Below are 12,092 nucleotides of genomic sequence, written 5' to 3'. Positions count from 1 at the left end.
ATTTGGAAGTCTGATAGTGTGTGGGAAATGATTACATCAGTCGGAGGGAGGGCTAGGATTGGTCTACACGGTGTGGTTTGATTCACTACCGCAAAGATTGCGTGTAACCCTTTGAGTGGAGCTCTGGCAGAGTTGTTTCCCTCCCCAGAAACAGTCCCCATAGCAGGGGCTACGTGACAGGTAGGGTACCGCCGTCCCCTGTCGCCGCGGCACCCCGGGCGCCCAGCCGTAGGCTACAAAGGGCCGGCGGAGGCAGAGGACAAACTCTCTCAAGAGGCAACCTCTGTTTAAAATGCCATCTTGTTCTTCCGACTGCTGCCTTTTACGTGCCGTTGAGGTAAGATTTTCCATATCAAATTACCCTCCAGGTTTTTGTTCGGTTCACCTTCCCTTGTTAGGATGTGGAGCGTTTTAAACGCAGAGTTGGTTGAAATCTCGGACCTGCACGTTCTCCCGGAGAAATAATTTTGCGGCAAGTGCCTCTCGCTTGAGCAGAACAATGCAAAGAGGGAAGCATCTCTATAAATCGAGAGGTGGGGAGAAGGTTCCTGACTTGTTCTCTCATCTCCATTAATATTTAGGATGAGCAACTTACGCACATTCGGTTTCGAACTACTTTCAAGCGAGGATCAAAAGAGAACTCGGGGCAGTGAAAGAAATGTGTGGACTGTGCTAGCTAATCGATCCGCCGGCGAACTGCAAGTGGGACTTCCCCAAGTGAAACAATCAAAAGTTAGGAGGGAACAAGAGAGCCATTTTTAATCTTAGGGGTCTTGACTTGCTCCTCCGTAAATGTTCGGAGGCCTCTGACAGGATCGCAAAGAAAATTGTGTGTGTTTGGATGTTATTTCTCTCACCCACGGTTGCCAAAGTACTCTCTCGATATTGTTTCACGTTTGCTTACCTTACACAGCTTTATACAGAACCTGCTCTCTTCGCTTTTTCTGTGGATGTGGTCATATTAACCCTGCTGAATCTTTGTTTAGTGCAGGGAGGTGTTGGGGAGGAGGGGAGGGGAAATAGGGCAAGGGGGCATCAAGAGAAAGTGTTATAAAGTGAATCATCCATGTCATTTGTCCTGGCTGCCAAGGTGCTTGGAACCGTCACGCCAAGAAGATGCTTTTCTGCAGTAGCTGTGTGGTTTGCCTGTGTTCAGAGCTGTTGATCTGTAAGTGTACCCTTTATGTTGCAGGATGTAAAAGTCTTTAGTGAAGATGGAACAAGCAAAGTGGTCGAGATTCTAGCAGACATGACAGCCAGGGACCTCTGTCAGCTGCTCGTTTACAAAAGTCATTGTGTGGATGATAACAGCTGGACTCTAGTGGAGCATCACCCTCACCTAGGATTAGGTAGGGAATGGTCAAAGGGGTGGCATGGTTACCTGGGAACATAAAATATGTGTAATTCGTATTAATGTGCTTCCAGCTGGAATGTTTTCTTTCCACTGCTTTTATTTGTACAATTAGCTGAAGTCACATACGTGCTTTTTGTGTATTACAATTTGATGTGTTAAGCATTTAAGCCATTTTAAGTCCTTCTCTTATTTCCCATCCTCTGTTTTTTTTTATTATAAAAAAGAAAAATAATTGTCTAATCTTCACGCTAGCGCTCTGTTGCTACCTTGCTGTGTCTGAAGCTATTGCAAATAAACAGCTTAGGCAAATTAAGCTTGATCCTTAGAGTACTGGTCCTGTGAAACAGCTCAGCTCATCACCAGCTGGGAGACCTGGGTGAACAGACTCAGCTTTGCATACCTACAGTAATGCTTATGAAAGCTAGACATGCTGAGGTGGGGGAGGGGGTTGGCTAAACTTGACTTCAGGCAGGGAAAAAATGGTGGCACCACCGGCGGATCCATGGGCAATTCCTGGACCAGCGGTGGCATCTGCTCTCCAGGCAGCAGCTCCTCCACCTGATTGAAATTAAGGTGTCATGGTTACAGTTTCGAGAAGGCAGCAAGAGGAAGAACTGTGGGGAATTAAATAACACCATGAATTGGTTTAATTACAGTACCTGGAAGGATCTCATGTTATTCAGTCTTGCTTTTCCTGCGATTTTGTGGCACTGATTAGTTGCAGGGTTCTGCTGTGCAGCTTGCAACTGCGTATCGCTCAGATACGCTATCTATAACCGTGTAGCATACAATAACGCTTTAGAAAGTGTAGCATTTGGAGTATTAGTCGATACACTTCATGGGGAATTTTTTCTAGAAAATAGAGGAAGACAAATCGTAAGCTGTGATCACCAATTGTGAATGCTATCTGTAGCTAACAGAGGTTTTTTTATGTCTAAAAATGTAATTCAGAGCCCTTTCAAATAAAAAAAAAAGGAAACAATTTGCTGGAAATGTAATACCCTAAACCAGTACTGTTAAACACAGATAAATTCACTGCTCTACAGAATAGCACTCAAAAAAAAAAATAATCCTAGGACATCCTGATTATTTAATGGTTTTATTTGGTATCTCTCCTAATATAGAAATATGTGAAAAAATTAACATGAAAAACTCGTTTGCATATGTCTGTGACATACTTGCAGTTCTGAGGACATAGGACAAGGTGAAGAATTAAGGTATAAATTACAGAATCTTTATCTCCGCAGCTTAATATGCCACATGGGCGCTTCTAACAGCCTGTACAAATTTTCAGTTTTATCAATGCTCATTAAACTACCAGGCTCTCTTTTTCTATATTCTCTTTCCCATCATTGCTGATTACCAAGGTATTGTGTAAACAGAAGCCTTCTCCTTTGTAACCAACATCCTTCTCCTGCCAGATTCATTCAATGATGCCACAATTCAGTGTTTGTGACATCACAATAGCTTCCATGGTGACTAATTGTGCTGTCAAACTCTGGTGTGTGACATCTCTGAATGAATCGGGCAGGAGGCTGATTAGGAAATCAAAAGCTTCTGTTTACACACAAATAACTTGGTAATTAACAATGATGGGAAAAGAGCAAGATACTTATCAGGCTGCATTTATATATTTGGGGACCTGCCTGCCTTGGACCTCTGTTTCACACTGAAACACAAAGCAGGGCCCGGTTGTCCCAGAGAAACGGGGTGTGCAGGTTGGGCTTCAGCAGCCACCAAACTTTGTTCTGCAGGGACTGACTGCTCCAGTGCTGTCCTCCATAGGCCATGCAGTAGATCTGTGTGAAAAGCGCTGCAGCCTTTCAGGGCATAAGGCAAACAGACAAAGAAAAAATTGTTTAAAGCATGAAAAAATATGTAATGATACGGATTTCACATATTTGAAAGGATGTGGACAGAAAAGGGAATAGAAGAATTCATTTAAAGGGAGATAACATCCAATTTCTTGTATTTGGGGACCAAAGTATATGCTGTGACATACTCAATAAACTTTAAATACCAGCTTCCATGTGTCCACCCAGTTTTGGTTGCAGTTTCAATTTTTTATTATATGGCTGCTTATTTCTAGCTTCTTCATAGCTTAAATGCTTCCCTATGTTTCAGAGACTGTCAGATCAAGGTTGTAATCTGTCAGCACCTTAAGTGAAGTTACTATCAGGTGTCTGATGTTCCATACTTTTCCCTCTAGAAGTATGATTGCTAGTATAAGTATGAAACAATGGCAAATACCTACTTAGCACTGTGGAAAGTAATATATTTTAAGAGCAGCGAGACATTATTTCTTACTCAAGGCATCCTTGCTGACTGCATCCATGCATCCTTGCATCCATGCTGTAGGTGGTAACCTGGAAGCCCACCAAAAGAGGCAAGTTCCTTCATTAAGTCCACTCTTTCTTTTTCCCCCTCCCCTCCCCCATCTTGCCTATTATTACTTATTACTGCTCAGTTTGTGGAACTAAGTTCATCTTTTTACTATGGGGCAGACTGAGGACAAGAGCAAATTTTTGAAGCCGTCTGCATATTTATCATTGTAGTGATCTTCTAGTCAACCTTCACCTGACTGCTTACTTTGCACACGTAGTCAGGTGTATTTCAAATAACACATGTGCTTGCAAGTAACTTCAAACAGTTACTGGACTGCACAAAGGCAACGGTGGGACAATTTACCATCAGACTTGCTTAGATTTGACATGTAGAAATCGTTCCTGCTGCACAGTACCACTAGTATCTAAAACACTTTGTGGTCAAGATTTAAGCAGTCTGTGAAACTTGAATTGGTCCCGTTACTTCATTTGCAACCAGAAATACCCCCAACCTGTTCATACAATGTGGTATCCTCCCCATGTGCTTCTCCATGCTTAACATCAGTGTGGGACAGGAACTGAGATACCTGTATTCGATGTTAACAGAAATAATAATGATGATGAAGACAGACTGTCATGTTAGTATGTGTCTGGACACTGAAAGAGTCCACACCTACAGGCCTCATTTTTCCAGCTCCAGGACTGACTGCGCATCTTACTTAATATAGTTGAAGCAGGAAAGAAAAGTAGTAGGGCTCTAAACTATAGGTAGGGTTAGAAGAAAGAATTGCTGCATAGTTTTGTACATAGATTTTCTTACATGTGCACTGAATTTGATTTGCCTTAATCTAAGGCAAATTAAAAGTGGAACAGTTAGAAACAGCACTTGCTAAGATACAAAACCAGTCCGGGCTATTAGACACTTCAGTCCACCTGTCATTTGTGATGATTTTCTAATTGGGAGTTTTGGGCCATGCCTGTGAGTTGTTCACAATGGAATCCAGCTCCTTTTCCCATCCTGTATCGCTTCTACAGTTCTGTAGAAGTTTAGATAATAATATAGGGCAATTTGAAAAAAACAAAAAAATAGTCTGTTCTTCTAGAATGCATCTAGAGGAGCCTGAGTTGAGCCTATCAGATAAACTAAAAGGAGACATTTCTGGTCACTTCAGCAGCAATGCCACTTGAAGACAGATTGACCTGTTGAACTTAATAGACTGACACCTGTGCTTCTAGGTTTGTAACAGGAAGCTCAAAGCAGGGCTGAGGTTGAGTTGCTGGTGTGTTAAGAGGAAGTTCATTCCATTTGTACTAACCAAGTGCAAATTACCAAGGACTTCCCAAGTGTACAACTTCTGTGAAGTAGTAGCAAACTGACCAGGACTAGGTTCCTTTTACATGCACGTGCTATGAAATGCTGCACCTTTTCTTCAAGATGGCTTTCACCATCAAAATGAAAATGTAGACGTTAAATCAGTGGGAGTATTACCACAGAATCTGAAAAGGGGCCTGATTTAGTAAAGAAATACAGCTAGGTCAGTTGCCTAAAGCATCTATGAAACAGTCACTGGGTATATTTACACAAGCTAATGATCAAAATACAAAATGAACTGACAAATTCGTACTGCATCTGCACTGCATTTCCTCAGGACAGAATGAACAGGACGTGGTTTGTCCCTGCCCTTAGGTGAGCAATCTTCAGTGCATTAGGAAAGCGAAGACCACAACTTTGTGTTTTTTCAGGTCTTATATTGTGATGAAGATTCATACCAATATAATTAAATGTTTTTTGGAGGAAGCATAGTTTAAAAAACAGAAAGGCCCTCCACCCTCATAGGCCCACCGTCCTCATCACAGTGTGGAGATCTGACTTAACCGGTTGCCTAAAACCACAACAGTAGCAATAGGTTGGCAGCAATACCTGAAACTTCACCTGTGTAGCTCCTGGATAATGTGGAGGTTTAGGTGATGAATGCTCAGGTGGTGCAAAATGTCCTTAATTAACTGCTACCAACAGCAGTATTGTTGTGTACTCTACATGAGGAACTACCCCTTAAAAGTGGTGTTATGGCAAATGCATTAAGAAGCAGCTCTTTATTTCAGTGTTAACCCCTTGAAACACAATCTATAGCAAGGCTGGACATTGCAAATGCACAGCAAAAGTGTAAGTCATCAATGAGCTGGTGATGACTGACAATCTAGAGGCAGGTGAAGAAGACAATGGGATCATTCAGAGATAGGTTAAATTTTCAATCAAAGAACTTACATTAATCTGCTAAGTTGAATAATTCAAGTGACATTGAAGAGCTTGTTACTTTTTGAGATACCGATGACTGCTTGCTTTCTATCCTGAAAACACCCCAAGAGAGCTTGGGTGGCAGCCTGGCATTTCTAACCATGGGAATGCGAGGATGCAGGCACACAAAGTGGGGAAGGGACTGTCCAAACTTCTTTGGCCAGCAAGTGACACGCATTTTGGAGAGAGCTTTGCAAAAGTTCTTTTTTGTTTGACCTCATTTTTTATTTCCTATTATATAAGGGATGAAAGTACTGACTATTAAGACTTTTGAAAAATACCTAAATATTTTCTCAGAAACTTCTGAAGATTTGCCAAGATAATGAGTTCATTAAGTAGTGCACGCTTAGCCCAGTGGCCTTCTTTCGAGTTACTGCTTTCAGTGAATTGGATTTGTTAAGCTATCTGTTCATGCTTTGATGTGCCATTCTTTTGACCAGAGAAGTGGTGGTTATGGGGAGTTACCTTGTAACCAAATCTAGAGCAGAAAATTGCCCTGTCATGTGTACAAAACATTTGTCTCTGTCAGTATTCCTGTAAAGTAGATCCTGTGACCTCTTGCATAATAAACCCCATTGTCTAGCATCTACAATAAAGGCCTGAAGTTCACCTTGAAATGAACTGGTTTTATAGAGTGTGATCAAATAGGACACTGTATTTCTGTGCTAATTCAAGACCTGACGGTGGCCTTTCCGCAACTTTTTTCCTCTTAAATCTGTCCACCTTGACAGTCCCACAGCATATAGCCAGCACCAAAAGAAGAGGCTCATGTGTGTTACTTAAGCTACTGCTCACAAAAAAAATCTTACGTTCTTTCCTTCCTCGAAAGTCCTTGCTTATGAAGCCCTGATATAGGAAATCTTTGAAGAACACTGCCATGTAAAGTTAAACCTTCTAATACTTACACCCTAGTCCCTTTAAATTTCTCTTGGCAGTATGGTTTGAAAGCTGTAACATGTTTTGTTAACTTCTGAAAAGGTAATGGAATTACGCTGGGTTGTTTTACTTCTGTTCTTTGAAAGTTGGTCTCGCTGTTTCTGCTGGTTGTCTGTGTGTTGACATCATGTTCTTTTTCCACAGAGAGGTGCTTGGAAGATCATGAGCTCATAGTTCAAGTCGAGTCCACAATGGGAAGTGAAAGTAAATTTTTGTTCAGGAAGAATTACGCAAAATACGAATTTTTCAAAAATCCCATGGTGAGTCTCATTACTTAGTTGTTTACACAACAGAGAGAGGGATGGATTGCAATAACATTTCTGGGTGCTGTTATATCTTAAGCATCTATTTAAAAAAAGCAACCAACAAACAGAAATCTTCCCAAAGAAATTTTAACTAATGTGTAAATTCCTTGTACACTCCTCTCAGCATAAAAACATCAAGTGTTATCAAGTTACCAAATATACTTGTTTCAAAATGGCTGTTGTTATGTTGGAGAGTAATCAGAAGTGCAGTTTACTCATTATCTTCAGTTACTCGATTTGAAGCAAATTGATCACATAGCATGCAGTATCCAAACCTTTTAATTTCTGACAGTACTAATTAAAAAAACCCCTCTGGGTAACACCTAAAGCACTTGCTACATGCAAGGAATTTCCATTGTATCATTAGATATGTTGAACAGTGTCTCACCTGTGGCTGTGCTTTGCTACTGTGCTCTGCCTTCTTCACTGATCATAGTAACTCGCCCTCTCTGTGTCCTCATGTATATCCATGCTTGAAAAGTATGCTGTACTTATTCCTGGATTTGTAATTTAAAACTGTAAGCAGTGTAACTGCTTATTTGGGGATGATTTTTCACATTTTATCTAAACAATTAAGTTGGATTGGGCTGTTGACATGAAGCAGTGTCAGCTGGTGTGACCCATCTAGAGAGCTGAAGAAGGATAATCCAGAGGTGGTTTAGGTGAGAACAGATTTTGGGTCAGTTGGACATTTGGGGTGCCAAAAGAAAAAAGATACATGAGGTCACATGAGAACTCATTGCTGAAGTTACTGCGGCTGATAAATTCATTCCTTCCCTCATTAGACGCTAATGCACAGTTGCTGCATCCTCGCACGTGCTCTTGCACGTACATTTGTCATCTGCTAGTGCTTGTTTCGGAGGCTGTGCCTTGACTTACTGTGTGAAACATTTCTGTACATGGAGTGTTTGTAATTTTTCACTTCTGTTGATCTTCCCATCTGATAACGTATGAACATCTGAGTGTTGTACAGAAATGTTGGTATCATAGGAGCTAGCACATTGGTTTCATGTGGTATACTTTAATTAATAACAGAACATGGGAGTAAAACCCAGAATGCTTGGCATTCAGTCCCAGGCTCCTGCAATCAGAGAATAAATCATTCTTTTGGTGTAAGAATGTGAATGCTCCCTATCCGCTGCATTAGCTGTTGCCATATGGCACTGTTTCTACTCAAGAGAGGCTGGTAATGTTAGTTTTCGTAATTCATTGTGCAGCTTACCTGGCAGAAGGGTGATTCTTCTTCAGCCCTTTGCTTTATGCCCTAACGACCGAAATTTATATTGCCTGAAGAGTGACGAATGTTCTAGACTGGAAACATTTTTCTTGTGATTCATCTTGTTATAATCAGCCATTGTTTTATTTCAGGCATTTCTGCATGTCTTCATGCTTCAAATAATGTTTAAAAACTTCAAGAATGACTGAATGTAATTGCTGTGTGTAGTAAATTCTGTGTGCCGAGTTATACAGGCGTTTTAAAACATGGCAAATGAAAAGGGCAACTGGAGGAATAAATCTGAAGTCATTGATTTAGCAGTCAGAAAACTGTCTGACCTTTGTCATGCAAAGATTCAGTATGAATGAAATACTGTATCAGATACCTGAAATCAAAAAGCTCTGTAGAAGCACCTGTTTGTATGTTAAACAATATTTGCTTCTGTGTTTGTGGGATAGGGGAAGGGAGGTGGATGTCTGCTTTGAGATTATTCATATCTAGCACATGAAGCGGAGCATGCAACACAAAGCCCAATTGTTGCACGTGTGTCCTCATTCTGTTGTTATTATTTCATTTCATGGCCTGTATGCTAACCTATCCTTACAAGAAAAAACACTGGGCTTTGTTATGTTACCTTGAAATATAAACATATCGGGTAGATTTTGCAAAGGGCTTTTCTCTTGACAGATTGAAGGGTTTCAAGCCCTGAGCATAACCTGGCTGTTGGAACAACCAACTGAAAGCATGAACAGTCACACATGAGCTCTTTCTCATAATTAAGGTCTGTGAATGGCACTTTGTTTGGAGCCTTCTGAGGGACTGAGCAGGTTTTAGGGTGAAGCAGATGCAGCACTGAAGAAAGGTATTTTGGATAGAAAGAGTGCTATCAAAGATAAAGGTGTACATACTGGAGATCCTGCAGCATCCCTGACTGAGACAACTTTTAATGCTTTTGCATGCAGCTTACCCCTGTGAGGGTAGAGAAAACTTGTTGTTCCTCCTGCTCTGCATCTTTCACATGACAGGTGGAGTTATGGAGAGTTTGTTTGCTGAACAGCTTTTCTGGACAGAGAGAGAGAAGTCTGGAAATTTGGTGGCACAATATTCAATAAGCAAGGAGTCCCTGCATACCCAACCTGCAGGACCATTCATGTTGTCCTTTCCTAGAAAGTAGAGGCCGATAGAGATCCCTGAAAGCCCTCAGGAGAAGACGAAGCAATAGGAAAATGCACTTTAAAAATGCTGCGTATCGTATACTTAAAAAATCCACATTCTGTCTGCATGGTCATTTGATCAGCAGAAGGAAGGGAAGAACTGCACTTGAAAGCCCTAGTGCTACTTTCTGTGTCACAGAATCCCAGAATTCCAGAATGGTAGGGGTTGGAAGAGACCTCAGGAAATCATCTGGTCCGACCCCCTGCCAAAGCAGGTTCCCTACAGCAGGTTGCACAGGAAAGAGTCTTACACAGGAAAGTGTCCAGGTGGGTTTTGAACATCTCCAGAGATGAAGACTCCACAACCTCTCTGGGCAGCCTGTCCCAGGGCTCTGGCACCCTCACAGTAGAGAAGTTTTTCCTTAAGTTTGTCTGGAGCTTCCTGTGTTCCAGTTTCCGCCCATTGTCCTGTCACTGGGCACCACTGAAAAAAGTCCGGCCCCATCCGTTTGGCCCCCACATTTCATATATTTATAGACATTGATAAGGTCCCCTCTCAGTCTTCTCCAGGCTGAAGAGTCCCAGCTCTCTCAGCCTCTCCTCGTAAGGCAGATGCTCCAGGCCCCTCATCATCTTTGTGGCCTTCCGCTGGACTGTCTCCAGAAGATCCCTGTCCCTCTTGAACTGAGGAGCCCAGAACTGGACGCAGTACTCCAGATGTGGCCTCCCCAGGGCAGAGTAGAGGGGGAGGAGAACCTCCCTCAACCTGCTGCTGGTCACGCTCTTTTTAATGCACCCAGGGGATTTCCAAATTGATATAAGAGTCATAGTTTCAAAAAATTAATGAATGGAAGAAATTTCTACTTGTTCTATGTAAAAGTGTTCAAATATAATGTGACTTCCAATTGTCTTCTCTTTGTGTCTAGAATTTCTTCCCAGAGCAAATGGTTGCCTGGTGCCAGCAAACAAACGGCAGTATCCCACAGTCACAACTTTTGCAGGTACTGTAAGTTATCTGTGTGGACAAAGAAAGTTGTGGAGCTGGGGGGAGAGGTTGAGAGGAAGGAAGGGAGAATTCAAAGGTCTGCAAATAGCTGGTCAAAGAAAGGCCAGTGTAATGAGTTAGCATATGGTACTAATGTTCAGAATATCTAACAAAGATCTTACCCAGTGGCATTGAGGTGTAAGTTATATACACAAATTATTCATAGCTATTTGCCTACATATTTGTTCCATTAATATCCAATTTACTCTGTGGGTACCTGGTTTGGCCACCTAGTGTTGTTCCTAAAACAGCCTCAGCAGATATATTTCTAGAAAAACAAATATACCTTATAAAAAGCAGAAGAGAAGTACTCTTCTATACTCCACATCATAGCATAGGAGAAAGTATAAAATGCATGTGTACATTAGAAGAAGGGTTTGAGATGGTGAGAGGTTTTTCTTTTGCTTTTCATGGCCCCTGTTTGTGCCTGGCGAGAGTTAACAGTAAGGACCAATTTCCCCATGGTTCAGCCAAATAGCTGCTCTTTCATATAAAAAAATAATTCCTTAAGAAGTAAGTGCAAGTAGTTAGAGAAAATTGTATGTAGTATTTGCAAAGTAATCCCATTTAAAGCTCCCCAAATTAAATTACAGGGCTGCGTACCTTATTCACATGTGTTGGTAGAGTTGTGTAATCTGTGTGGCAGTGGCACATGCACTGAGTTTATATTGAAGTTTTGATGTTGCTGTCCAGTTTCTTGCTTGCTCATGAAGGAACTGGGGTGGTGGCATAGTTGGTTGGCCTCCAAGGATGGTGCTGAAGGGTGGGCTATCTCATTCACTTAAACCTCTCAATTTAAGCACTCCAATCTAAACCCCGTAGTCTGAATATTTTTCACTTTATTTTCTCAAATGGGGACATTCAACTCGTGAAGCCAAATTAAAACACAGTTTATTCAAAGAGTACTGTATTAAGAATATAAGACTGACACCTGGAAGAGAGTACCATGAATAGCAGGCAAATTATAAAGCACAAGGCACAAATTTATGAAGAAAGTATACATACAAATAGCTTGATTTCTCTCATTTTGCATGTTTGTAAATATGCAGTGACTCCCTGTTTAAATACAAAAAGGTTCCACTGACTGTTGAACCAGTGCACTCATTTTCTCCTGTAATGACTTCAAAATCCATTAAATACTGGTGCCAGGTTCACTGAGAAGAATTTAAAACATTGGCATCCCCCTTCAGCTGGGAAACGAAACAAAAATAAAACCAATTTCTGACATTAAAAATGAAAGCTCTGTGCAATGAGATTGCAATTGGGAACCAAAACTGGCGTGAACAGGCATTACCACAGACTGGTAGGAACCAACAGTGGTCACAGCTCGGACTGTTTTTTCTGCAGTGCAAGTGGAGAATTGAGTTTGCTTGTTAACACAAGCAGTGGGACTCCCTAAAAGAGCAAGATGTTCTTGAAGATGGAAAAGTTGCAAACCTAGGGTAACTCAAGCAGTAGGGAA

General features: G+C 41.4%; 1 protein-coding gene across 1 annotated transcript in view; it reads left to right on the top strand.

Annotated features, from left to right (window-relative positions):
• Window positions 1–101: 101 nt before the first annotated feature.
• LOC104523483 (growth factor receptor-bound protein 10) overlaps window positions 102–12,092 on the top strand; it is a 25,905-nt gene continuing 13,914 nt past the window's right edge. Inside the window, 4 exon segments of the mRNA XM_010166075.2 lie at window positions 102–337; window positions 1,193–1,349; window positions 7,055–7,170; window positions 10,512–10,586. Coding sequence (XP_010164377.1) covers window positions 293–337; window positions 1,193–1,349; window positions 7,055–7,170; window positions 10,512–10,586 — 393 coding nt within the window. The 5' untranslated portion in view covers window positions 102–292.

This window comes from Antrostomus carolinensis, unplaced genomic scaffold (genome assembly GCF_000700745.2).
Source record: "Antrostomus carolinensis isolate BGI_N321 unplaced genomic scaffold, ASM70074v2 scaffold34144, whole genome shotgun sequence".
Lineage (NCBI taxonomy): Eukaryota > Metazoa > Chordata > Aves > Caprimulgiformes > Caprimulgidae > Antrostomus > Antrostomus carolinensis.
Note: the sequence above shows the minus strand (reverse complement) of the source record. Positions and strands in the feature narration are given on the sequence as shown.